Here is a 25,383-nt window from a genome sequence, read left to right on the forward strand (position 1 = left end):
CAGGCTTTATTCTGGAAAACGGCAGCTTTCTAAGTGTTCATACTCGAAATTTGCCTTACTTGAATTTTGTGCTATGAAAGGGTGACCATGGGCAGTGCGTGCCTTGGGTGGCGCCGAACTCGCTTCAGCTTCCAAAGGTATAAGGAAGGATTTCAACACGCTAAAAATAGCAGGACATATTCATTGTGATTAATTCCGGTCAAAATATTCATTAAGCGTTCCTGGGGAAGGTGAATTCAGTTATAATAGTGGTATGAACATTTTTGTCACTGCTGTAGAATCAGCACCACGCGTTTGCTGAGCCCTGTAACTGCCTGCGGGTCAGCTCCTGCCCGGGCGCCCTCGGAGCGCTGTGATTGCGCTGCATTTGTGTGGAAGGAGGAAGACTCTGCTGTGTTCAGGGAAGCTGGGAGCAAACCTGTATGCCGGTAACTATTTTCTGCCCGCCATTAAAGCGTGCTTGCCTAGAAAAGTGATTCTGCTAGGGTGCGCCGGGGTTAGCCGGGCCGGGCCGGGGGCGCGGTGTCCTGCCGTGGCTCTCAGACCGTAATCTCACGGCGCAGGGATGTTGCGGTCAGGCTGCCGGCACCGTGCGCTGGGCGCGCTCGGTCCCCCGCGGCGCAGAGGCCGTAACACCCGGGGGTGCCGCAGGACGAACCGCGGCCCGGCCCGGCCCGGCTGCGCGCGGGGTGCGGCTGCCCCGAAACGCCGTTTTCTTGCGGGCGCGGCGGGCGCAGGGGCCGTGCTGAAGCCTCCTGTCCCCCGCCGGGGGCCCTCGCTCCCCGGGGCGGCGGGCGCGCGTGTCCCCCCCCCCCCGCGCGCACCTGGGCGCCAGGTGAGGGCGGGGCGGGGCGCCAGGTGAGGGCGGGGCGCAGGCGCAGGCCCCCCCCCCGCCCGCGCGCACCTGGCGGCCGCCGAGCGGAAGCCGCGGCAGCCCGCCCGGCTGCAGCCTCCTCGCGCCGTGGGCGGCCTCGCGGCCGGGGCGGGACGCGGAGGGCGCCGCGTTCTCCCGTCCCCGCAGCCGCTCGCACGGGCGGCGCCTTCGCCTCCCTCCCGCCGGACGAGGTGAGTGGGGGAGCCGCCGCGCTGGGGGGAGCCCGCTGGCCTGACGCCCCGCTCGGCGGGGGGCCGCGGCCGGCGGCGGGGCAGCGCCCGGGGCCGCTTCTCCGTTCGCCGCCGGCTGCGCGGGTGCGCCCGGCGCGGGGCACAGCCGGGCGGGCGGGAGTCGGGGGGGGGGCGGGGGGAAGGTGCCGTGGCAGCCGCCAGGCTGGGGCCTGCTGCAGGGTCCCCCTCGGCCGCCCCTTCGCACGCGCACGCACACTCAGCCGCGCGCGCCCCCCGCCCCGCGCGCGGCCCCCGCGCTGCCCCCAGCGCAGCCGGCCCGGGGGCCCGGGACATCCCGGCCCTGCGCGCCCCGCTCGGGGCAAACGTGGAACGGGGCGAGGAGCCGCGGCCCCGGGGAAGGGCGCTGCTGCCCGGCAGCTGGGCAAACAGGTCTCCGGGAAGCGCTGGCCACCAGCCGGATGCGCTGGCCAAACCCGGCGTGTTGACCGAGGGAGTTGTCCCTTGCCACGTACGGAGCCGCCCAGGCATTTGCCCGCGGTACCGCGCTGATGTGATAGCAGCGGGGCGGCGACAGTTTGATCGGGTGTGTTGCCAGCTTCCTCCGGGAGGTTTCGGCCTCTATCAGGTGCTTTTAAATTGCCAGATTAACAAACTGCCGGAGAAATGCGACAGCCTTCTACGCAGCAGGTGACAGTGCTTATGAATATTTTCTTGGCTCTGGAGAACTGACTGGAAAAAGGAATTGTAGCATAGGTAACCTTAGTGTCACAGATTTATTTCTTTAATTTCGTGTAAAATATGCTTGTACAAAGAAGAACTTATTAATACATGGGTGTTTTATTAAATAAAAAAATCTTACCAGAAATACAAATTTTATGCATGTATTTCTGTAGCGTTTTACACGTTAGTATTCTGTACAAAACAACGTCTTCTGTTTAACAAATTATAAATTACGGTAATCAGTTCAGTCGTGAGTAAAGGCAGTGTCGTGCTGCTGTGCTGAGTGGCAGAGTTAGACTGAGCAACTGAACAGCCAGCTATGGCTTTGGGTTTCTTTTTTTAACTAGGTTTTCCCAGTGGCCTGGTCAGTTTGGCATCTGCTACTCTCATCTCAAGGCTTCTCAATAACGTAGCAAAGTAAAAATTAAGTTAGTTATAGAGAGCCCAAATTGCTGTTTTTGTTGCGCTGTGGGAAGCAGCAGCAGACCATTTTCCTCCTCGTAACCGCTACTGCCATTTAACTTTGCCTCTTTTTTGGGGCTGGGGTAATACCAGCAGTAGCCTGGATGTCTTGACTTCTGTCAAAACAGGGAAAAGGTATAATTGTTCTCTGTGACGTTTCCCCAGAGTCTGTGGTTCTAGGTGACAAATTCAGACGTTTCTTTTTGTTTTGTATAAAGTTGTTGCCTGGTCTGTCCTTTCCAAGAGCTGATCCCCAGTGCAGGGCTCCCCCTTTCTGTGGAATTAACGTAGAGAATCCTGCTGAGGGTATCAGTTGCTGACCAGGTTCTTGGTGGCACTAGTGAGTCTCTACTTCTAATCTGCTCGTTTCTGTGCTTATCTTCTAGATGAACTGAAAGCACCCCAAGTTTCTAGACCACAAGGGGCTACATTTTGGCCACTCCTGTAAAGCACGATTTTACTCGCTTGTTGTCTGTCTTGCCGCTGTCTGATATTTTTTCCTGAGATTCACTGGTATCATGTGCCATAGGAAATAGCGCTGCTTACAAAGAGAAGTCATGTTGCAAAACTACTGGTGGTGACTTAGTAATTAAATTCTTAGGTCAAATGATTATTTGTTGTTAGGTAACATTATTCAGCACTGAATTGTAGCTGGAAAAGAACCAGTCAAGTTGGGGGGAGGAAGAAAGCGAAGACACAGTGAAGACACCTCATGGAGATTCTGATAAAGATTAGTTTAGCAGTCACTGACTCAATAAACTTCAGGAAATCTCAAAAAATCCATAAGGAGACTTTTGATGCTTTACACTTATTATTTGAACAAAAGTTCAAGGCCAGTTAGGGTGTAAAACTGTGATTTCAAGCCTCGCTCTTAATATTCAGATGCTTTTGTTATCTTAGAAACATTACTACAATCAGGAAAACAAAACAAAAAATTCCCTTGATTATGATTCAGAGATTGTTTTCTGGTGCTTCAGTGAAAATCAGACACTAAGTCTTCTATGTTAAAACAGCGCTTTACAGCTGCTATGGTGCTCACTTGTCATCATGGTATTTTTAGGGACAGTCTAAAATGATTTTAATGGAGGCCCAAGTCAGTCTGGCCAAGAAAAAAAGGAAGCTGCAGAGCTGAGTGAAATTTAAATTTGAGTTCATGCATGTTTATAGTCCCAGGACTGTAAAAATAAGCCATAAATAGTTTCTATAATATATGGTTACTGTATGCCTTTCATATGCTATCTGTTGTCACAGGAAAGTATGTTTCTGCCTGTCAAGCACAGTGAATAGCTGTAGAAAAATAGCAGTTGTGCTCATTTTGAAAGAATTTTTGGAAGCACTTCCGTTAAGAATACATAGAAGGAGTATTTGGGGGGTTTTGTATTTATTTTTTTTTTAATCTCAAAGAAACTGCAGAAGAAGATTGGTTACAAAGTTCTAGCTAAGGGTTCTGGGTTGCTGCTGCTGCTCTGAATTTCTTCAGCTTGCTGTGTTAACGTCCAGTTACAGCTTCTGAATTTTCTGTAATAATCACTGGGCAGTTTATGTCCAGTCTTTGCTAGAATGATCTGTGTTCCTAAAACTAAGACTCAGGAACTGAATATGTTCCGTATTCCTCTTGTAACTTACTTTTTTCAGTAGAACCACATTTCCACTAGCTGAGCTTCAAAGAATGTACCCAGAGGAACAGTATCTGGGGTTTGTGAATCTGTATTTCTTTTAGTTGCGTGCGCCCTATCTAGAAGTGTATTCAGTAGGAATTCTTTAGTGGAACAGATAGGCAAGTATCTTCTGTTGCAAGTGTAGAGATAGAAACTGGTCAGCTGATTCTCTTTCTCCTTTTCACGTGAAGCCTTAATCTTCAACTTCTATACGCTTCATTTTATGATTTGTTCCTTTATTTAAGCTAAGGGCTAATATTCCTGTAAAAAGAAGCATAGTTTGGTAAACTTACACAACTGTTTGTTTTCCCCAAATTCTGAAGTGCTTTTGCATGTTTTTGATTTATGGAGAGCCTTTGTAGTCCATATTCATTTAAACCTGTATGAAAAGTTCAGGACAAATTAGGTGTTTCTTAGTCTGTCACAGGAGGTGGTAGTGTGAGTGTATGTTCTTCTGGGACGTATCTCTAGGAAGTGGAATTTGTTCAGTGATTTATTATTTTTTTTGCTGGTAGAAAAAAAGTGCATGGTGGTAGAAGACGAGAACATCACTGACCAAACTGATTATTTCAGTAGCTAATGTTTTATTAACTTTTACATTCATGCAAAGGAAACAAAATGAATTTTATGTTCAGAAATGCCAGTGGTGAAAGTAGACTTCTTACAGGTAAATTATTCCAATGCATGTAATCGTGCATCTTTGGAAGATGTTTGGTAACTTGGTGAGAACAGTTGATTATGAGTGTGAGGTCTTTTTTTTTTCTCCTAAAGAATTTGTTCAGTGTTTCTGTTCACACCCACTTTCTGATCAAGGTGACATTACAGTCTTGATGGAGGGATTGTATGCTTAGATAGTAAGAAATAATAAGACAAGCTTTTTAATGAAGCTGTTCTTCTGGAGTTACAGAAGGAGTTAAATCAAGGGTGGAGCAAAATTGTGTAGTTAAATAGTTGTGATTAGAATAATTCTGAAGGGTTTTTTCCCTATTTTTATCTTTTTTAGGTTTTTTCCTTAACTTTATTTAGTATTTTTTGCTTAGTATTTTGTATTTTTAATTTTTTTTATATTCCATAGGCAACACTCTCAGGAAACATTAGGACCCTGTTTAGAAGTCAGATATAAGAAAAATAGATTATAAAACAGTTTTATTAAAAAAAAAAAATGAGGTCAAGTATATTGTTGATACTAACCCCAATACGTTTCTCCTCACTGGCATGGTCTGAAAGAATTTATGAAGATTTGGGTTATCTTGACACTATTTTATTTTTTTAAAATTATTGTCTATGGTGGTGTTCAGACCAAGCTAACAAAAAGTCAGTTTTCTGCATATTGGCTACTGTAGTGAGGCTTTCTTGTAAGCCGGAGTTTTTGCAGACAGTGACATCAGAGTTAGTGGGTGGCATAATGTAATATAGGCTGTGTATTGAATTCACACACCACCCATGTGATGTGGTTTGAAGCAGTGTGGCAGCTGCTTTTTGGCACTTCTAGAATATTTTTGTAGTACATATTGGTTTTCTGGTTATTTTCTTCTTTAAAGAAAAAAATCCCTGAAATCCAACTTCTGATGTTTAGGGCTAATTATTTTGAAGTGCTGTAAGAATCCACAGTGCTGTTAGTGAAAATAATACTAATGAATAGAAGATTAAACACTTCGCTAAACAGTCACCTCGGGGAGTTTAATCATGCCACATATTTCTTCAGCATGTCCTGGAGGATGGAACAGTAGCTTGGTCTGTGCTTACTCACATTGCTATGCCATAAAAACATGTAAAGCATTTGTGGGGAATAAAGATTGTATTTCTGACTACAAAATTATCCTGGTAAAAATCCTAAGGAAGATACAGCTTTCAGGGCAGAAGTTCTTTGGACAATGCAGTCTGTGTTCTGGAAACTGCTACTATTTTATGTGACAAAGAGCTCTTCTCTTATTGTAAACAATAACCCTGTCAGACATTCTGTCAATAAAACTACACTTGGCATTTGTCTAGATTGAAGTTTGCTGTATGCTTGTGGCAAACAAGCCTGTGTTTGTCCACTTCACCTTTGCTGCACATACTATCTCGAGGCTATCACTCGATCCTTTCTTTAGAAAAGAAACATCACTTGCCCCCGTTTCTGTGCACAGTATGCTGCCACGTATGCTGCTGCTGTGTACTAATCCACATTGAAAGGGTTAAGTTATGTTGCTCTGTTGCACAACCCACTTAACTCAGGTGAGTTGCCTTTTCATTTCTAGGGACAGACCTGTGTGTTAGGGCAGACGGCTGGAGTTGCACCTGAGCAGCCAAGACAGATGTACCCAATACAAGGAAATAGGTTGTCAAAGAGAAGTCAAAGTATATGAAGAAAAAAGTTAATATAGTTACATCGAAAAACAAATCTGAATAAATGGCTCTATGTTCTTGGTTGGTCATTAGGTCTGCTTGTTATAGCCTGTAATGACTTACTTTTCTGAAGGCAGATGTATGTAAAACAAGGGTAGTACAAGAAATATTTGGAATGCATTTTAGATTTTGGTTATTTTGATATACAGATATCTTGACTGTTGTGTTGCTCGTGGGTATTCTAAGCATTTGTATATACTCAATTTGTGCAGGAAACAATCCCAAATGAAGATACTAGTGGTTTAGTTAAAGTTTTTGGTAAAATGTACATACGTACTTTTGATGTTTTGCGAAGAGTAGGGGTTAGTGTGTCAGCATCAAAGCCAGCAGCAGCAGATGTCTGAAGTGTATGCTAAAAATCTGTGGAAGAAATCTTTGGCATCTTCTAGTTCATTTTTCTTTTTTGTTGCTGGAGACAAGCCAAAGTTCATGTAGTGAACAAAACTAGAAAAAATTGTGACGTAGTGAGAGTAGCATAAGTAAATATTGTTGTGTTAATTGAAATGACAATCTAAGTCTCAAAGTAATTGTTAGTTAAAAGATTTCTCTGATACTAAGGCAGATAACAGATATGTAGCCATACCATGTAATTTTTCTACCCTTTGAGTAGTCTGATGCCAGCTCATTAAAAAAAAACGAAGAAACATTTGTAAACAGTTGACTCAAATACTGATTGAGTTCTCAAATTTAAGCATAATTTCAGTGTAAAACTGTCAATGTTGCTACATAGAATTAACTTTAACCTCTCTTCTCTTGACACATCTTACACCATCATGTTCATTAAAGCTTAACCTTTCTCTTGGTGTGGACAAATTTAAGTCTCTTTACAAAGACGAAGAAGCCTAAGAAGTTGGAGAACATTGTTGCATGTGTAGTGATATAAAAGAAATTTGACGACAGCAGTGTTTGGAAACAAACCAACTAGCCCACCAGTGCTATTGCCCCCCTCCCCAGGTGTTTGCCTTATTGACTATGCCTAATGACTGCTTGGAGATGGAGAAGTTGCCAGACCTCTCTTACAATATTAAGTACCTCAAATATAAAAAAAAAAAAAAAATGGGTTTTTTTTTTCAGGTTGAGGAAGATATATTTATATTGCTCATTGATTCCTAGGCTTTAATATTTACTAATATCATATGTGCTTGTGCATGGTGCACTGAGAAACAGTAATGTGATTTTCTTTTTTACGGTGTTACAAAAACATTCCTGGTTAACCGGTTGCAGAGGCTGTAGACTCAGGCAGAGCCCTCGCAGATGAAGCAAGGGTAGTTTTACAAGTTACAGTCATCTTGCTGGGTGCTGATCTGTACGTGTGCTTAGTGTTTTCGGGGCAAGATTGGGGGGTGGGGATGACTGCAGGGGAAACCTGTGTGAGAAGAGACAGGGGGTTACCCCCATGCTGGACACGCACAGTCAGTTCCAGCCAGCTCTAAAATGGTCCCACGGCTGGCCAAAGCTGAGCCACCCATTGTAGCAAGTGATACCTCTGTAATAAGGTATTTAGGAAAGGATAAAAAAATGCTGTACAGCAGCTGTGAGAGAAACAACCTGCGGACACCAAGGTGACACCAAATGAAGGAGAGGAGCTCTGCTAGGCACGCAGCAGATATTCCCCTGCAGCCCATGGAGAAGACTATGGTGAAGCAGGTTGTCCTGCTGCAGCCCATGGAGAAGACCATAGTGACAAGATGTTTCTCTGCAGCCCATGGAGGGCCATGCTGGAGCAGATACCCACACTGCAGACCATGCAGGAGCAGGTGGATATGCCCTGGAGGAAGCTGCAGCCCATGGAGAGCCCATGCAGGAGCAAGATCCTGGCAGGAACTGCAACCCACGGATGACCCATGCTGGAGCAGTTTTTGCTGAAGTACTGTACCCCACAGAGAGGACCCATATTGGAGCAGGGGAGAAACATGAAGAGGCAGGAGTGGCAGAGGTGAAGTGTTAAGGGATGAAGTCATTCTCCATCTCCTCTATACCACTTGGGAGAAAGGAGGTAAAAGAGTTGGGAATGAAGGGGTGAAGTTGAGCCAGGGAGTGGTGATTTTAGTTTTGTCTTTCTTTCTCACTATCTTACTCTATTTTTATTTGGCAATAAATTAGATTCATCATCCTCGAGTCTGTTTTCCCCACAACAGTAACTGGTAAGTGATCACGCTGTCCTTGTCTCAATCCGTGTGCGTTTCCATCTTACTTTCTCCATTGCTATGTTGAGGAGGGGACATGAGAGAGTGGCTGGGTGAGTGTCTGGTAGCCAGCCATGATCAACCCACCAGACGTTGTGAGAAAACAAGGCTTTTTTTAATCTGACAGTTTGTTAAATTGGTTGCAATCCTTTCACCAGGAAAGAAAGTTTTTATTCTTAGTGTTGCAGTGTATAGGTATCCATACTGTAGAACGTTTTTTTCAGCACTAAAGAAAAATGGGAAAATAATGTGTGAGACAGAAGTGAACTGTATTTTCTTTATGGATGTTCTTGGAAATTTTGTGAGCCTTGTGAAGCACATTCTTGGTACCTTTTAGTATCCATATAGCCATGCTGTAATGAGCTTCCCTTTGCATCCTTATAACAATAGCTCAGTGGTAAAACTACTGTGGTTTGAATGTATGGGTTTATTAAAAAAGCTGACATAAGCTTTGAAATAAACTATAATGTGAAGACGTCGGGATTCTTAACTTATCCTGCAGATTCTTGAAGGAAACCAGGTGAGTTTTTTTCCTGTATTCTGTAAGTTATATCTCTTCCTGAGTATATGTTATTCCAATTAAGGAATACAGAATTTATTTGTATTTCAAAGGATGAAATAGAAAAGTAGGTTTTTGGTTGGGAATTAATTGTGCTTTTATCTAAATGCTGCTTATTTCTTTCTTCAGTTCACATAAATATAACTTCCACAAAAATAAAGCTGTGCTTTGAATTTAGGCTGGTTGCTATTTTTCCTGTTCTTGTAAACTGCCAATTTTGCAGACAGAATTTAATTCAAATCGCTTGGATTCTGATAGTCCTTAAATGTTTTTCATAGTTCCTCATCTCTGAAAGCCACTGAATAATTGGTTGTCTGTGAAAAAAATAGTGGCAGAGTTCCTGAAAGAGGAGAGCTCTTTGACATGTTCTCTTGATGAGTTGCAGCAGCACATGCCAGAAAATGCAGTACAAGTGACTGAAATAATATACAGAATGATTATTTGATCCTCAGGCTAAATTAACCTATTCCAAATTACCTGTATTAAGGCCGAATTGAACGTGTATACTAGATTACTAAACTAAAAGTTTCCCACTTGAAGTCTGATTACTTGTTTTATTTTTTTTCAAATATTGGAAATTGCAGAGTTCTTGAAATAAGTTGGTTGAGAAGTCCTTTTTGTCTTTATAGTTTGCTTTTTATGTGGATCTTTCTTACGTGTAACTTGAACTTACCATATTGATTCCATGTTTTCCTTCTATCCCATCATTGAACTGAAATTCCCTACCTCTGTAAGACTTAACACTTTCCTTTAATTTTAAACAACTTAATTTTAAAGATTTGGCAGAAAATTAACGTGAGGTAGTGGCATTGTGTCGAAATAGTGTTTTATTCTTAGTGGTATGCCTGCCTTCCGGTTCTTCTATTTGAAGTATATTAAAAAAACTTCAAGCAAATGTGAAACAAAAACCAGGGGAAGTACATCTTTGGTATCTTATGGATAGGTTTGATATATCTGTATGTGAAGGACTCATAATGTTTGACAGTTGGGTGTTGTGATCTAATTCCTGCCCATTAACTTCTTGTGGTTTTACATCGTTGAATATACTAGATGTTTAAACTAATACTTTTTGTTTTCATTTACAGGTGCTATAATTTCAAGAAATGCTGTGACTTATTGAAGAACATAATTTACAGAAACTCTTGTTTTGTGATAATTTTTTAAAACTAAAATGGCTTTGAAAAAAACACCTAAACTATTCAAGAAATTATTTTTTCACTGGAAACTTTGGAAGTTTAGCATTATTGTGTTTGTCTTTCTGATATTTTTATTTTTATTACAAAGAGAAGTGGGTATTCAAGACTTTAAAGATGAGGGGATTGAGCCAGTTGTTGGAAAGAAAAGTCATGTATTAGGTCTTGTGTTAAATGCTATGAACAATATCAAAGGTGCGAAGCCAAAAATGCAGATAAAAGCACCTGTTAGACAAACCAAGATTCCTGGAGAGAGACACTGTTTGCCAGGACACTATACTGCAGTGGAACTAAAACCCTTTCTGGATCGACCCTTTCAAGATCCTAATGCTCCTGGAGCTTCTGGTAAAGGATTTAAAACCATCAATTTAAATTCAGAAGAACAGAAAGAAAAACAGCATGGAGAAGAAAAACATTGTTTTAATGCATTTGCAAGTGATAGGATTTCTTTACACCGAGATCTTGGACCAGATACTCGACCTCCTGAGTATGTTGAAATGTGTATGTCCTGATAGTTACAAATCTGTTGGAAATGCAGACTGCAAAGGGATTTCGCTTCAGCATTACATGGTAGTTTAGGAAAGCCTCCTAGCTATACATAATGATTGGCTGTACATAATGATCCACAGTGCCAAAGCCAAGAACGTTTAGAAAGGCTCACTTCTTTCATGGTTTTGAATTCAAAGTAACCATATTTAAATAAGGTTTTCTTGTTTTGCCTTTAAGCTACAATTTCTGAGTGACTTTCTGGAAGCCTGCTAAGTTTTACTTAGAAGAAAACTAAAAATGTGGTTTAAAATTTTCCCGATTTAAACAACCACCCACCCCCTTTTTTGTTGTTGTTTTTGTTTTTTTAGTATTCAGTGTTAATAAAACCACCAGCATAATTTAATAAATTAGGAATTGTAAACTGTTGAACAAGGCAACGGAACAGCTCAGCAATCTTGTATTGAAAAGACTGTATTGACTTGTATTGAAGGCTGTAGGACATGGATAGAGTGGGGGTTTGGTTATGAGCAGTCTCTCACTGTCAGATTGTATGTTCTCAGCTCTGTGCCACAAGTGACTAATCTTACTGAGCTGCTGCTGGCAGGATGAGCATCACATTACATGTGGCGTAACCTTTGCTAGAGCCTAACTGGTGAGTTTTCACCTGTGCATTTTGTGAGGCAACACCTGTGATAATTACCCTGGGGATCTTCTAGTCTCTAAAGTTGACACTTTAAAGTCTCTGGCTCTGTTCAGGATACATCAGTCTTGAAAAACTGGGGGTTAAAAATTGTTTCCCTCGAATGGGATATGCTGTCCTAGGGATTATATGGTATTTCTACAGAATTTTTAAGTTCTGAATTAATATGTTCCTTTTTTTCCTTCTAATAAATATTACTCTCTGTATTTTGAGGTTTTAACAGTAATGGTGACTTAGTCTGATTTTGCAGCTCAGTATCTGCAGCTGTCAATAACCTTTTTTTTCTGAAGAAGACCTGAGTGCTATATGAAATGTACTCAAATGTTTGTGAGACAGAAGCAGAATTGAGTCAGTTGTAAGTGAAATTCTTGTTCACCATATTTTTAAAAAAATATTTTGTACAGTTGGAGCACCTGCCTTTGCACTCCAAAACTGGGATAGAAAGTGGAAAAGCTGAAATATTTATGTCCATACTTACAAAGCTTTGTACTAGAAAGAATTTCTTTTAAGAGTCTGAGTCAAAAATTTTTGTCCATTTTGTAATATTTCACACTTTCTAATCTGTAGATGTATTGAACAAAAGTTTAAGCGTTGCCCGCCATTGCCAACCACAAGTGTTATAATAGTTTTTCATAATGAAGCCTGGTCCACTCTGCTCAGAACTGTTCACAGTGTGATGTATACATCTCCTGCAATACTGCTAAAGGAAATTATTTTGGTGGACGATGCCAGTGTAGATGGTAAGTCTTTCTAGTCCCTCTCTTCCCCGCCCCCCAATAATTTGTCATGTTAGGATTGCAGATAAATTGATTAAAAGAGGGTATCTCTTTATTACCATTAATACTTATAATGGTATTCTAAGTAGGTTTGTTCCTTTCTTTTTCTATAAAATAGTTCTCCTGCATCTTTTTTTCATAAGGTAGTCAAATATGAAATACCTTTCCTCTGGAAAGGTTTCAAGCCCCATTTCTGATTATTCTAATTCTAGTGCTGCTTAAGCTGCCTAACTGGTTGCATGACAAGTAGCTCTGTAATTTGTGCTTCAAATCAATTACAATTTATAGAACAAAGTATCCAAGAATAAATTGGCCAATGTTTGACACAATTTGCATGTTATCATAGTGATTGTCTTTATGTAAATTAATTTCATTAAAATGAAGGGCGATGTCTTTCCTAGAAAGTAAAATTATTTAATGGAAAAATAATCTTCAATACCCAAGCTAGTGCTATAAATAATTGAATGTGTTCTGAGCATGATCAGGAATGCAAGTTCAAAAAACTTGATATGCTGAACTTTAGATGAACATGCCTATACATACGTTCTAATATTAATGTATTTACACTTCTTGCAAGTCTGTATTTAGCATACTGACACACTTGGATGTGAAGTATGTTCAGTAGTACAGTTTAATTCTAAGGATGGGCTGAGGAAGGAAGATGATGTGGGAAGTTTAATGAGGGATGTGGCGTTGTTTGTCAAATTTTGCACATTTTTAAATAGCTTTTTATGTGGCTTCTCTTGCTGTTGTATGTATTGTAGCCTTTGAAAACTGTAAAATGTGTCATAAGGGAGAAATTTGCATGTGCTGCAGATAACTTGTATAAGTAGATATGTGATCCATTTGCTCTGAAAATGGATTTTGAATTTGTATTCTAGGTGTTAATACTGCAGAAGAGCACATGTCCTTTCTTGTTTAGAATATTCTTGGTATTCGATCTCCTATTCTTTGCCAGTTCTCTTCCTATGGTCCCACCTCCAACAAAACTCAACCCCTAAAATTAACGTTCAGTGGCTGGGGATTGTTTACCACTTTGACATTGAGGTCATTCCTGGAATTAGTGTGAATTGTTTATCTGCTTAGTTTAATAATGTAAATTTTTAGGCAGTAGCATGTATATACACTAAATATCCTGAAACTTATTTATTTTTCTAGAATATTTGCATGATAAACTAGATGAATATGTGAAACAATTTCGAATAGTTAAAGTAGTCCGTCAAAAGGAAAGAAAAGGTCTAATCACAGCACGATTGTTGGGAGCTTCAGTAGCAACAGGAGAGACCCTTACCTTTCTGGATGCTCATTGTAAGTGTAACCTGTAACTGTGCCAAGTGTGGTTTATAATGCTGTTGTCTTTGATTTAACATTGCAGATTTTTTTATGAATTATGAACATTAACAATGTATCATCTTACCTATTGCTATTTTATATTATTGAAAGTATAATTAGCAATGCTACTTAAAAGCAGCGCATATTGGCTTGCTGTGGGTGTGTTAAAATACTCCCTGTGTTACTAGTTTATTGCCAAGTAAAAATTCAGAACTTGTTCCCATTTCTCCCATTTCTCCATAGGTGAATGCTTTTACGGCTGGTTAGAGCCGTTATTGGCAAGAATAGCTGAGAACCCTGTTGCTGTTGTAAGCCCTGATATTGCTTCTATAGATCTCAATACTTTTGAATTCAATAAACCATCTCCTTACGTGCATAGCCACAACAGAGGAAATTTTGATTGGAGTTTGTCATTTGGATGGGAATCTATTCCTGAAGATGAAAATAAAAGAAGAAAAGATGAAACCTATCCCATTAGGTAAATATAACTTGAATAATATTTTAAATCCTTCAGTTTTCATGGTTTTTTGTTATGAACAACAGTTTGTAAATGAGCTAGTTCTTCAGATAACTGTGATAAGAAGTCCTAACATCTTAGATGGCTTTTGAAATACTTTCTTTAAGGACCATATTGTAAATTTTAAAGCTTCCATAAAAATATAGCCCCCTTAAGAAATTGCTCTGCATTACCTTTTTTCTGTATACACTAGGAACGTAATAAGCAATATCTTGTATTTTTTTCATCAGGAGGGAGCAGGGGAGAGAGAGGTTATAAACTTTCTTTTCAGAGACAGTACCACAAGAGACAGATTCTGTCTCCTTGAAAGGATGGCAACAAAGACTCAGAGCATCAAAATACTAGACTGTTACAGCAGTGCATTTGATGATAATTGTACGTGCTTTGGCCGCAGACACGTTACTGGTCTGGAGGAGTAATAACTTTGCTTGATATCCTCCGTAAAGGGGAAGTATGGTTTTTTCCTGATGCTGTCTTTTATACCAGCAGTCATTAGTCAAACCAGTTGTTAATAGATGACAATTAAATTGTCAAATGAGACTTGATGTGGGCAGATATAATTGCTTGAAGTATTATCTATGTCAGGAAAATGTATCAATGTAATGAAACAGTGACAGATGCATGGAAGCTTTCTAGAACAGTTATACCATGTTTTTATATCTGTATTTAAAACCCCCTACCTATTTGAATCCTGTGTTCCTCAGTAAATTTCTGTTTTTGCAGAACACCTACTTTTGCTGGAGGTCTCTTTTCAATATCAAAAGACTACTTTGAACACATTGGAGGCTATGATGAAGAAATGGAAATATGGGGAGGTGAAAATATAGAAATGTCTTTCAGAGTAAGTTTAGCTACTTCATTAGCAATGGTCTCTATATCTGACAGTGTACATGATTTTTGAGGACAAATGAGTATTAGATCTTGACTCCTCTACTGAATCAGCCAACTAGGACATGGAAAATGAATTACTAATGACCTATGAAATAAAATGCAAATATGCTTCCTGAACTGATTTTTTTTTTTTTTTAAATGTGTTTAGTGTTGATAGCTGAAATATATGTTTCCAGGATTTACCTGATTAGAAAATTCACTTATGGTATACTTGATAGTATACTCTTGCTAGTGGTTTAGAGGTTTTTTCTGGTGAACAATAACATTACTGAAATTTTTTTTCTACCCCCTTAATTCTAATTGCAGTGCACTTACACACAAAATGTTATTATTAGGTATGGCAATGTGGTGGACAGTTGGAGATCATGCCTTGCTCTGTTGTTGGCCATGTCTTTCGCAGCAAGAGTCCCCATACTTTCCCAAAAGGTACTCAAGTGATCACACGTAATCAAGTCCGCCTTGCAGAAGTGTGGATGGATGAATATAAAGAAATATTTTACCGAAGAAACACAGAGGCAGCAAAAATTGTGAAACAAGTAGGTGGTGGTGGTGGTATTAGAAATCACGCTTGCTGCATTGAAAGTTTTGGTGAGCAAAAGTTATTTATTGACAAAGTATGTAAGGATTCTAGATATTTTAATGAGAAGACAGAGTTCAGTTTGCTTAATGCTGTAGCTCCAACAAACATGAAAAAAAATTTAGTGTTTGGGTGGTGATAGTGTTGGTTTGTGTGGCAGGTTTTTTTGATTAGTAGGGGGTTTTGTATGTTCTCTAAAATCCGGGGTTGTTTGCATTGAACAGTTACTGGAACTACCAGAAGCGCATGAGAAAAGCTACTGAGCATAGAAAATGCAAACTAATTTGTTTTTTGGAGTGAGAAGCACAATGTCTCAGTAGTCTCAAGTTGCTTAGCATTTTTACTTAGAAAGCAGCTTTTATTGTTTTTTAGGTGAAGTGCAGAATAAATCTTGTTCAATGCTAGATATCCATCCTCTCTCTATCTGCTTAAAAACATAAGTTCAGGGAATTTGGGTGTTGGTTTATTTATTTTTGTAATTTTTCTGGAACTTTAATCTTTCACCAGCTGGAATTTAAGAGTGTTTTTGAGAAGCTATTTTTTCTTCTTTCATATGATAAATTTGTGTGACTATTGTATCACTAATAGCATTAGCTTTCCTAAGCATGTTTAGCAGCTAACCAACTGAATTTTGTCTGGGAGATTCTGCATTGTACTGACTATTAGGCTAATTGTTTAATTAATACAATTAATTATTTTGTTTCACTCTTTAGTGAGGTCAGATAGCGCTATAGCTGTCATCAGTATGGTCTTGTTCATACTTTCCTGCTTCATGGCGCTGTATTAAAACTCTTGGGACTGAGGGTACTTCCACTGTGTCCATGTTGCGATGTATTTTTCTTGCATGTGCTTTGAAATGCTGCAGGCTGGATGTCAGTGGTGTTATGGTTACTGCTGTTTGTTTTTCAGTAACATAGTAGTACAGTATTTTAAAAAAAAAATCAGATTAAGATTAAAACTTGATAATGCTACAGTGCAGAATATCATAGATTTATATGGACAAAATTGATACTAGTAACGTTAGTGTATTTCTCTTCCATCCTTGCTTCCCTTACTCTAACAGAAAACTTTTGGAGACATCTCAAAAAGACTTGACTTAAGGCAGCGTCTGCAGTGTAAAAATTTTACCTGGTATCTCAGAAATGTTTATCCAGAAGCATATGTGCCAGACCTAAATCCTTTGTTTTTTGGATACGTAAGTTTAATTTTTTTCTATAGTCTTCTATAATCCAGGAGGTTTAGTAATGTTTTGTGCTACCTTAGCCAGAGTGTTTACATTTTAACTATCATTAGCTGCTCTAGGGTTTTCTGTCCCTACTCTGGACAAAGAATCTCTTCTGCATACCTTGCTATTTGAATATTTTATAGCATTGTTAACAGTGATATGAAATTTAAGCAAAGCTTTGTAACTAACAGTAACCTTGCTTAATGGGATCTTACAACCTGCTAAGATAAACAACATTCTGCCTATCACTAACAGTTAAAAATGACACAAAATTACTAAACCAGTGGTGAGAGATTTCCTGAATTATCAAGGTAAATTTAGCTTTCTATAGTAAGAAGTCTGAGAGAATTTTTAGTTCATGCTAATAAGGAAAACTGGGCAGCTGTTTGCTTCTCAGAACTAGGTTTATGATATGGAAAATGTGTGTTCATACGTTATACATATGTTTGGGGGTTTTTTTGAAGACCATTGCATTTCCTTCTGCCAAGTAACTTCTTAGGCACTGTATTGCTAAAACAAACAAAGAAAAATTAAACAACTAATAAGTATTATTTTGAGGTGAATGCGACTGTTTAGCATGTATTTACAAATAAAACTTCCTTCAATCTTGAATACTTTATGTATATCTCTTCAAATTGTAATTTGAATAACAGTAACCTTGCACCCCAGTAGCCTAATAATCCACAGTGTGTGGCTGTAGACAATGATAATGTAGTTACTAGGCTTTTGGTTAGAAAGGATTAACTGAGCCCAGGATTTTTAGGATTGAGCAGAGCAGAAAGTAAAAATGAACTAACAGCTGTAATTCTTGTTAATCCAAAGGTTAGTTTTGTATGCAAGTGAGGCAGTTTAATTTTTTGTTATCCATGCTGAGCTGCTTTTTTTTTTTTTTTTTTCTTTCTGATAACATCCTTCCTTTAGTTAAAAAATACAGGTAATCGCATGTGTCTGGATGTTGGTGAACATAACCATGGTGGCAAACCGTTGATTATGTATTCTTGTCATGGACTTGGAGGAAATCAGGTAAAATATTTGATACCTGATTTGTATGATGTATTCAACTGTAACTGTACCATGTTGGAGCTTTTCATTTATTTTAGAGAAATTTCCCTCTCCCTCTTTTATTTTTTTAATTCCTCTATATATTGTTCAAGGAAAATTTCATACTGCTCTTCATGTTGCATCCTGCTTCTAACATTCTATGTTCAGTATACAGATTCAGATTTTTAACACAATTGCACTGCTTCACTTGATCTCTCCTTTCTGTGCAAAACCCTTCCATCCTACCCTTACTACTTTCTTGTAAATGTTGTCGTCTTAATTCTTCCTTCCCTTATGCTTCCTCCTGTTGCTTCTTTCTCTGCCACCAGGACTCGCACTATCAAGGAAGATGTTGGTGGGAATCCGGCCAATGGGAGACCAAGTGGCCAGGCCTGAGCCACCTTCCTTATCATGCTTGCAGCCTCATAGTGTGAGGTCAAAGTGGTCTATCCTGTACTGGCTAATGCAAGTGAATAATATGACTGAATTTGTCCAAGAATAGCTCTCGGCTGCATAGCTCTTGGAGGCAGCAGTAGGGCTCCGTTTCTTCTACAGTATAATTTGCAATAGATGTCAGATACTGGATCCTTCAGGCACTACTGTAATACTAATAAAAGTAACATCTCCTTCGCTTCCCAGAAATTAACACTTTGCTGTTGCCTTAAAGAGTTACTTAGAATAAAATTTATTAAATGTAGATCCTTAATAACTAAAGGTCAACAAAGACTGAAGAGTTTTTGTTATAGTTGAAATTTTCTTTAAATAAAATCTTCAGTCTTAAAAAGCCATCCATTGATGGCACTGTAGACACATGATCTTATCAGTTGATGCTTTCCTAGGCAATTTTTGTGGGTGATGGAATACTGTCTAGATTAACAACTATCCTGTTATGTTAGTTTATTACAGTATTGAACTTTTTTTTTATTCTGTTGTGGATTAATACTATGTTAGCCTTTTCACATTATCAAAGTCATTAATGTGGGAACGCTGTACCAAGAAATTGTATTAAAAGATCTGCTGTATGCTTCTGTTGTCATTTCTCTCTGAAGTTACCTTGGACTGTACTAAAACTCTGTGCTTTCAAGTGTTGTGCTTTGTTGGTTTTCCTTCTGCCATAAAATAACAGCCTGAATCCCTTTAAATGCCAGCCTTCAGAGAATGTTAATACAGGTTTTGCTGGAAATACTTAAGGCATGTACGTGTTTGCTTACTTCACCCTTCTCATTACAATACTCTGTTTTCAGTTGTTTTATGTTCTTTACTAGACTTCAGTCATGTAGGCTGAGATTTTCCATGCCACCTGTCATCTTCATCCTTGTATCTGAGATGGGAAAAGGGACTGGAAGAGAGAACCTAGTTTTCAGAGTTGTGCATCAATAGTTTATCATTCTTCCTTTTTTAGAATATTCTTGGGCTGGGAACATGTCCATCTCAATGTCCAAAATCAGTGGAGTTTTAAACCTAGCTTTCAAGCCATATTTTTCAGGGCTTGCAGAGATTTTGCAGTTCAAAAGATAAATCGGAACAGATTAAGTCAGACTAAGAGATTTAGAATAAATTACTGTGTTTGAGAGCTAAGTGACTAAGCAGGTCACTCCTATCAGTACCTGTTTCGGGGAGTAATGGTGGGCGCAGAAACTTAAGAGCGAGATGCCTGTTTGTTCCTTGGTGCTATTCCCATTGAAGCCAAGGCAGTGTGGAGGCAGAAGCTGACCAACTGGACAGATAATTGAAAGTCACAGGGAGCTAAGTGAGCCTAGACTTACTAGTCAAAGGAAAGATATGGTGAAGAAGGCTGACATACAGAACTGAGAAACAGTGGTAGTGAGATGTAATGATAGGAACTCTGCCATTTAATGAGAAAGAAGAGGAAGAGACCAGGATTGTAGGGTAGAGCTAGAGGTATAAAAGGACAACTGCGTCTGTAACTGTTAGAATTAAATCCCTGTTAAGACCGGAAATATAGCCTAGAATTCCTGAGCCTTAAGAGCACTCTGCTTTCAGGAATTAATGGTAAAATTCACTTAGAAAATACATTTTTATCTTAGTTTTCTAATGGCTAGCTCACAGGAGACCATAACAGCATCCTATTGTTAGCAGTTATTGTTTAGATCAAGCAGCAAAAGTTGATGTACAGCAGTCAGTATTGATCTGTGACAATTATTTTTTTTGGTTGCTCTAAGAAAAAACAAAATCCAGCAACAAAATTGAATAAATATTTTTTAAAGTTAAGAAATTACAAAAGTTAAGTTGTGCATGCAACTATCTCCACTCTTCTGTTTGTCTTCTTGAATTATATATGATTCCTGGGGGAGCAAGCAATGAGATCCTGCATCATAATGTATATGCTCCAAGTGTCATTTACAATTTATACATTTAAGTACTTTAAATATATTCTATTGCATTAGCATTAAAAAATGCTTTTAGTTTTGTAAATGCTTTTAAAGCATATATGCTAAAAGTCAGGGAAATTATTCTGTAGTCTCAAATTGTTTGGGAAAAAAACCCTATTTTTTGTATTGGAATTTTGAGGATTTAATTTAGTTTAATATTCTTGTTTGTGTTTGTTTACTGAAATTATTAAAAATTATTTAAATAGTACTTTGAATATTCTGCACGCCATGAAATTCGACATAACATTCAGAAGGAGCTTTGTCTGCATGCTTCTAAAGGACCTGTGCAGCTTCGCGAATGTAACTACAAAGGCCAGAAAACCTTTGCTGTTGGGGAAGAGCAATGGCTGCATCAAAAGGTATTTAGACTGTGCAGTGAATTGGTATTTTTATCAGTCATCTTTTATGAGAGTGGATTTTTGATTTCCAATAACAGAGAAAACCCCAATGAAACAAAACTCTGAAGCCAAAAAGGACTAAGTTTATTTCTGGGAGGAAAATTTAGACAACTTCAGCTTTTCAGTTACCAGATCAAAACTGTGTTTTCACTGTTTTAAATTTAAAGTTACAAAAACAGTTGATACCCCTTAGTGTGTGACTGGGCATCCATCTGGAAGCCAATCCAAATGTTTTGTGTCTTTAAAAATATTTACAGTTTTGAAGAATGGGAGAAATAGCATGCTCATTGTTTGTTCACTTTTTTTTTTCCCCCCCCCTCCTTTTTCACTCACTTTAGGATCAAACTCTGTACAATGCAGCACTACATATGTGCCTTACAGGAAATGGAGAGCATCCAAGTTTGGCATCCTGTAATCCATCAGACCCCTTCCAGAAGTGGATCTTTGGCCAGAACAATTAAGATTTGATATTTATAGGCCAGGATCATTTTATTAAAAGAAAAGATGTATTCTAAACTGTGATGATATATATATACTGCATTTTTAAGTGATGCATACTTTAAATGCAAAATGTTTAAACAGTTTCCTTTCCCTCTTATTTAAGTTGGATATAAAATACGTTGTCAGAGATTCCCTAGGAGTCTGTTATACCAAAGATGATTGAGATCCCAATGTTTACAATATCTCTGTGATAAGACTTCATATGTTGATCACTGATTCATGGTTCCTCTTAGTCCTTTTTCACCTTGGGGACCATATTTATAGGTTTTCCATATATTGTAAGAACTTCTGAAGAAGACTAGTTTTCTCTGTAGAGTTATGAGACATTATTGTATACAGTCTAAAAACCAAGACACTTTATGTTTATATTTTTGTGCTCAATTGGTTGACTTCATATTTTTTTTTTAATCATTTACTTTACTCAGTGAAACTTCCTCAGTATTTTTTAAGTTGCTTCACTTGAAAAATTAAATATTTGACCTTCAGGTTAAAGCCAAATAGGCTACCACACTGTGCTCAGCTTCTAGCAAGCCAGTTCTTTTGTAGAAGAAAAAAATAATTCTCACTGAAATATGTATGTATGATTGTTTTAATGCAAAATCACTTTTTTCTGATATTAATCTTTTTTTTAGCCAAAAATTTTTGTATAGGTTTTTTATATTTCATGAAATTTAAACTTTATGACAAAGTTACATTGTAATACATTTCCGAGCTGTGTAACATTAACATTTTTTTCAGCATTTTGTTCGTTATTGCTTTAAATTACATGTTATCTACTAAACCCACTTTTTTTCTAGCTTTTAGTGATTTATGCAACATTTCCCGACAGATTTATAATGTGATCTGTACATAATTTCTCGTGTGAACACTTGCACATTGATCTTTATTTTTTCCTTCTTGTTGCTGTTTCCCCTTTTACAAAGTACTGACCTAAGTTTTATCAGTCCAAGCGAGACTGTGGCCTTCCTAAATATTCTGCTAGCTCCTCTCCTGAAATACTGTATTCTTGTAAGCATCCACAAGTATGCTTTGATGGATCATGTAGAGCTATGACTTCATAAATAGACTTCCTTTGATTAAGTTTTTGAAAACCCCAAACAAACAAACTGCTTATTTTACTGGATGCATAGTTGTTAAAAACATTCCAGTTAGTCTTCCATTGCAGTCACCAATCATGCCCGTTTTCTGACTGTGATTATTTCAGGACTTCTTTAATGAAGGCAACTCTTTTGCACAAGAAATGTGCTCTTTACGAACAGAGAGGTACACTTACTTGAAAACGTTTACTTCAGGGTATGAATGTGAGATTAATGGGCATCTCACCCTCAAAGAATCTAAGGTCACATAAAATTGCACTTTATTATGAAATAGAGTTTACCTTATTAAAGTTTTGTATTGTGATTTGGAGAAGACTTAATTGGTTTATGCAAATTACAGAAACTTAAAAATAACCTTAAATTTGCCTGTGCTATGATATGGAGGACAATTACTATGAAATTAAAATAATAAACTTCTAGGAAGGGAAGGAAGCAGCAGAATAAAGACAAGGAAAAGACTGTTGTCTAGAAGTGCCAGTATTGTTATTAACTAGGGGTGGGAAACATCAACAGTTAAAAGGTACTTTGCAGCTTGTTGAAAGAATTGTATTGAACATCTACAGTATCTGTTCAAATGGAAGAAAACAGGAGGTGTAATAGCAACCAGCTTAATAATGAACTCTTTAATGATCTGAATCTCAAGAAAGGTGCACATAACAGTGGAAAGTTGAGCAGCAAGATCAAGCCTAGTTAGATGCAGCTAGTAATGGTATTTTAGGAAATGCTTAATATTTCCTTTAAGCACTGTACTTCTAAGAGGAAGGACATTAAGGAAAAAAGTCATGGCTTCCAAAAGGAAAGAAAATTTAAATTTTTCAAGTGAAGACAAAGTATTTGGCTGCATGATCAATTATAAAGCTGAGAATAAATTTAAAGGGGTGGGTATTAAAGATTGAATAGAAAAAATACACTAATATTAAATTTGTCTTTTCGTCCTGGTAAATAAATAATATCGTTACGGACAAATGCTTATTTATCTATAGAGTCTGGTGGATGAATGGATGGTGTTGTGTGGGGTTTTTTTTATTTCTAATGGGGGGAGAGAGCCTGTCTTGGTTAATTTAATGGTATCTGACTAATGAGTTAAACTGAAGACAAGCAAGAAGAAATCCTTTCAGTAGTTCTAAGTCATCCAGAAGACAACTGAATAAGGAACTTGAGCTAATTTCTTTTTCTGCTTTGATAATCATGCCTTTGAGTCTTGGCTTCAGTAAGACTTTTGGTGACACCTATAAAAATATGCTGTGAAGTTAAAACTGTATGATTTAAGATAACTTGCTACAGTGTGGACATAAATTGTTAAAAGGCTGTACTGGGAAGGGTTATTAATACCACTGTGAAACTGGAAGGCTGTATCAAATGGCACTGCACCAGGATCTGCCTGTGCCCTCTGATAGATATTTCCATAATTCAGTCATGGAATGCAAAGTATTCTTATTGCTTTTGCAGATCAAACAAATATTGGAAGGGCAACAAATGTTCTTGACAAACTGGAGAAGGAGTTGAGAAAAAAATAGGATGCAGGTCAATGAGAAAATTATTCAACAATTATGGATATAGGATGGGAGATTACTTAGGTAGCAGCTGTGCTGTGCTGACCCCCAGGTATGAAATGGAAACTGATTGTTCAATGAACTATTCTAGAAGACAAGGTACTTAGGATAACTGTTCAAAAGGACTTGAGTTCTTTTAGTTCCTAGTATGTGTTATACAACAAATGCATTATATTATTTTTGATACCACTAAAGGGTAATTTCTTCATGCAATCTGTTTCACAAACATGTCAGATTGGAATTTGTATATATAAAACATCATATATCTGTTGATTACCAGTTTTTCTTTGTAGAGGTAACATTCCAAACCAGGATAGAATTTAAATTGCGTGGAAGCAAGTAGCAGTGAAAAGGCCAAAACAGTAGTGATGGAGTCCCATCCAGCTGGTGGCCGGTCACAGGTGGTGTTCCCCAGGGCTCAGTACTGGGGCCAGTTCTGTTTAATATCTTCATCAACAATCTGGACAACGGCATCAAGTGCACCCTCAGTAAGTTTGAAAATGACACCTGGCGGGGAGTTAATCTGCTTGAGGGCTGGAAGGCTCTCCAGAGGGATCTGGACAGGCTGGATTGATGGGCTGAGGCCAGTTGTATGAGGTTCAACAGGGAGAAGTGCCGGGTCCTGCACTTGGGTCACAACAACCCCCTGCACCACTGCAGGCTTGGGGAAGAGCGGCTGGAGAGCTGCCTGAACAAAAAGGACCTGGGGGTACTGGTTGACAGCCGGCTGAACACGAGCCAGCAGTGTGCCCAGGTGGCCAAGAATGCCAACAGCATCCTGGCTTGTATCCAAAACAGTGTGGCCAGCAGGACAAGGGCAGTGACTGTCCCCCAGTGCTCAGTACTGATGGGGTTGCACCTCTAAACCTGTGTTCACTATTGGGTCATGACTTCAAGAGGGACATGGAGGTGCTGGAGCGTGTCCAGAGAAGGGCAGCGGAGCTGGTGAAGGGGCTGGTGCACAGGTCTTATGAGAGGCGGCTGAGGGAAATGGGGCTGTTTAGCCTGGAGAGGAGGTGGCTCAGGGGGACACCTTATCACTCTCTACAACTGCCTGAAAGGAGGCTGCAAACAGGTGAGGGTCAGTCTCTTCTCCGAAGTAACAAGCAACAGAATGCGGAAACAGCCTCAAGTTGCACCAGGGGAGTTTTAGATTGGATATTAGAAAAGATTTCTTCACTGAAAGGGTGGTCAACCATTGGAACAGGCTGTCCAGACAGGTGGTGGAATGACCATCCCTAGAAGCGTTGTGGTGCTTAGAGGCATGGCTTTGCGACAGACTTAGCAGTCCTGGGTTAACAATGGTTGGTCTTGATCTCAAAGGTCTTTTCCAACCTAAATGATTGTGTGTTTCTACATGTACTGTTACACTTGAAGGTAGGGATCTTCAACATATTTTTTTAACTATTCCTACTATTGCAAACACTCTTTTTTTTTATATGTATTTACTATGTGTTTTTTAAACTGAGTGACATTCTACTCTGTATCTTTGCAGTACTTAGTACTACAACAATTCAGTCTTACTTGGACTCCCTATTACCTGCCAGAAAAGAGGGAAGTGGATCTATAAACAGAGAAAGACATCAAGTGACTTTTTTGTTTTATTCTGTTCAAAGATTTGTAATTAATTTCTGTGTCTCCGTTGAGTATTGCCTTTCTAAA

At 39.0% G+C, this 25,383-nt stretch overlaps 1 protein-coding gene across 2 annotated transcripts; it reads left to right on the forward strand.

The window, feature by feature from the left end:
• The first annotated feature begins 914 nt into the window (after nt 1–914).
• Nucleotides 915–23,095, forward strand: GALNT3 (polypeptide N-acetylgalactosaminyltransferase 3). 2 transcript variants are annotated; one of them, XM_055811622.1, is made up of 11 exons: nt 915–1,065; nt 10,124–10,718; nt 11,988–12,160; nt 13,355–13,504; nt 13,772–14,006; nt 14,769–14,886; nt 15,272–15,472; nt 16,577–16,708; nt 17,660–17,761; nt 20,379–20,531; nt 20,909–23,095. In XM_055811622.1, the coding sequence occupies exons 2-11, from the start codon at nt 10,210–10,212 to the stop codon at nt 21,029–21,031; spliced, it is 1,896 nt and encodes a 631-aa protein (XP_055667597.1). In that variant the 5' UTR covers nt 915–1,065; nt 10,124–10,209; the 3' UTR covers nt 21,032–23,095. The 2 variants fall into 2 exon arrangements, with proteins under 2 accessions (XP_055667597.1, XP_055667598.1); XM_055811623.1 differs by lacking the exons at nt 20,379–20,531; nt 20,909–23,095 and adding an exon at nt 18,109–19,864.
• The last annotated feature ends 2,288 nt before the right edge of the window (nt 23,096–25,383 follow it).

This window comes from Falco peregrinus, chromosome 8 (genome assembly GCF_023634155.1).
Source record: "Falco peregrinus isolate bFalPer1 chromosome 8, bFalPer1.pri, whole genome shotgun sequence".
Lineage (NCBI taxonomy): Eukaryota > Metazoa > Chordata > Aves > Falconiformes > Falconidae > Falco > Falco peregrinus.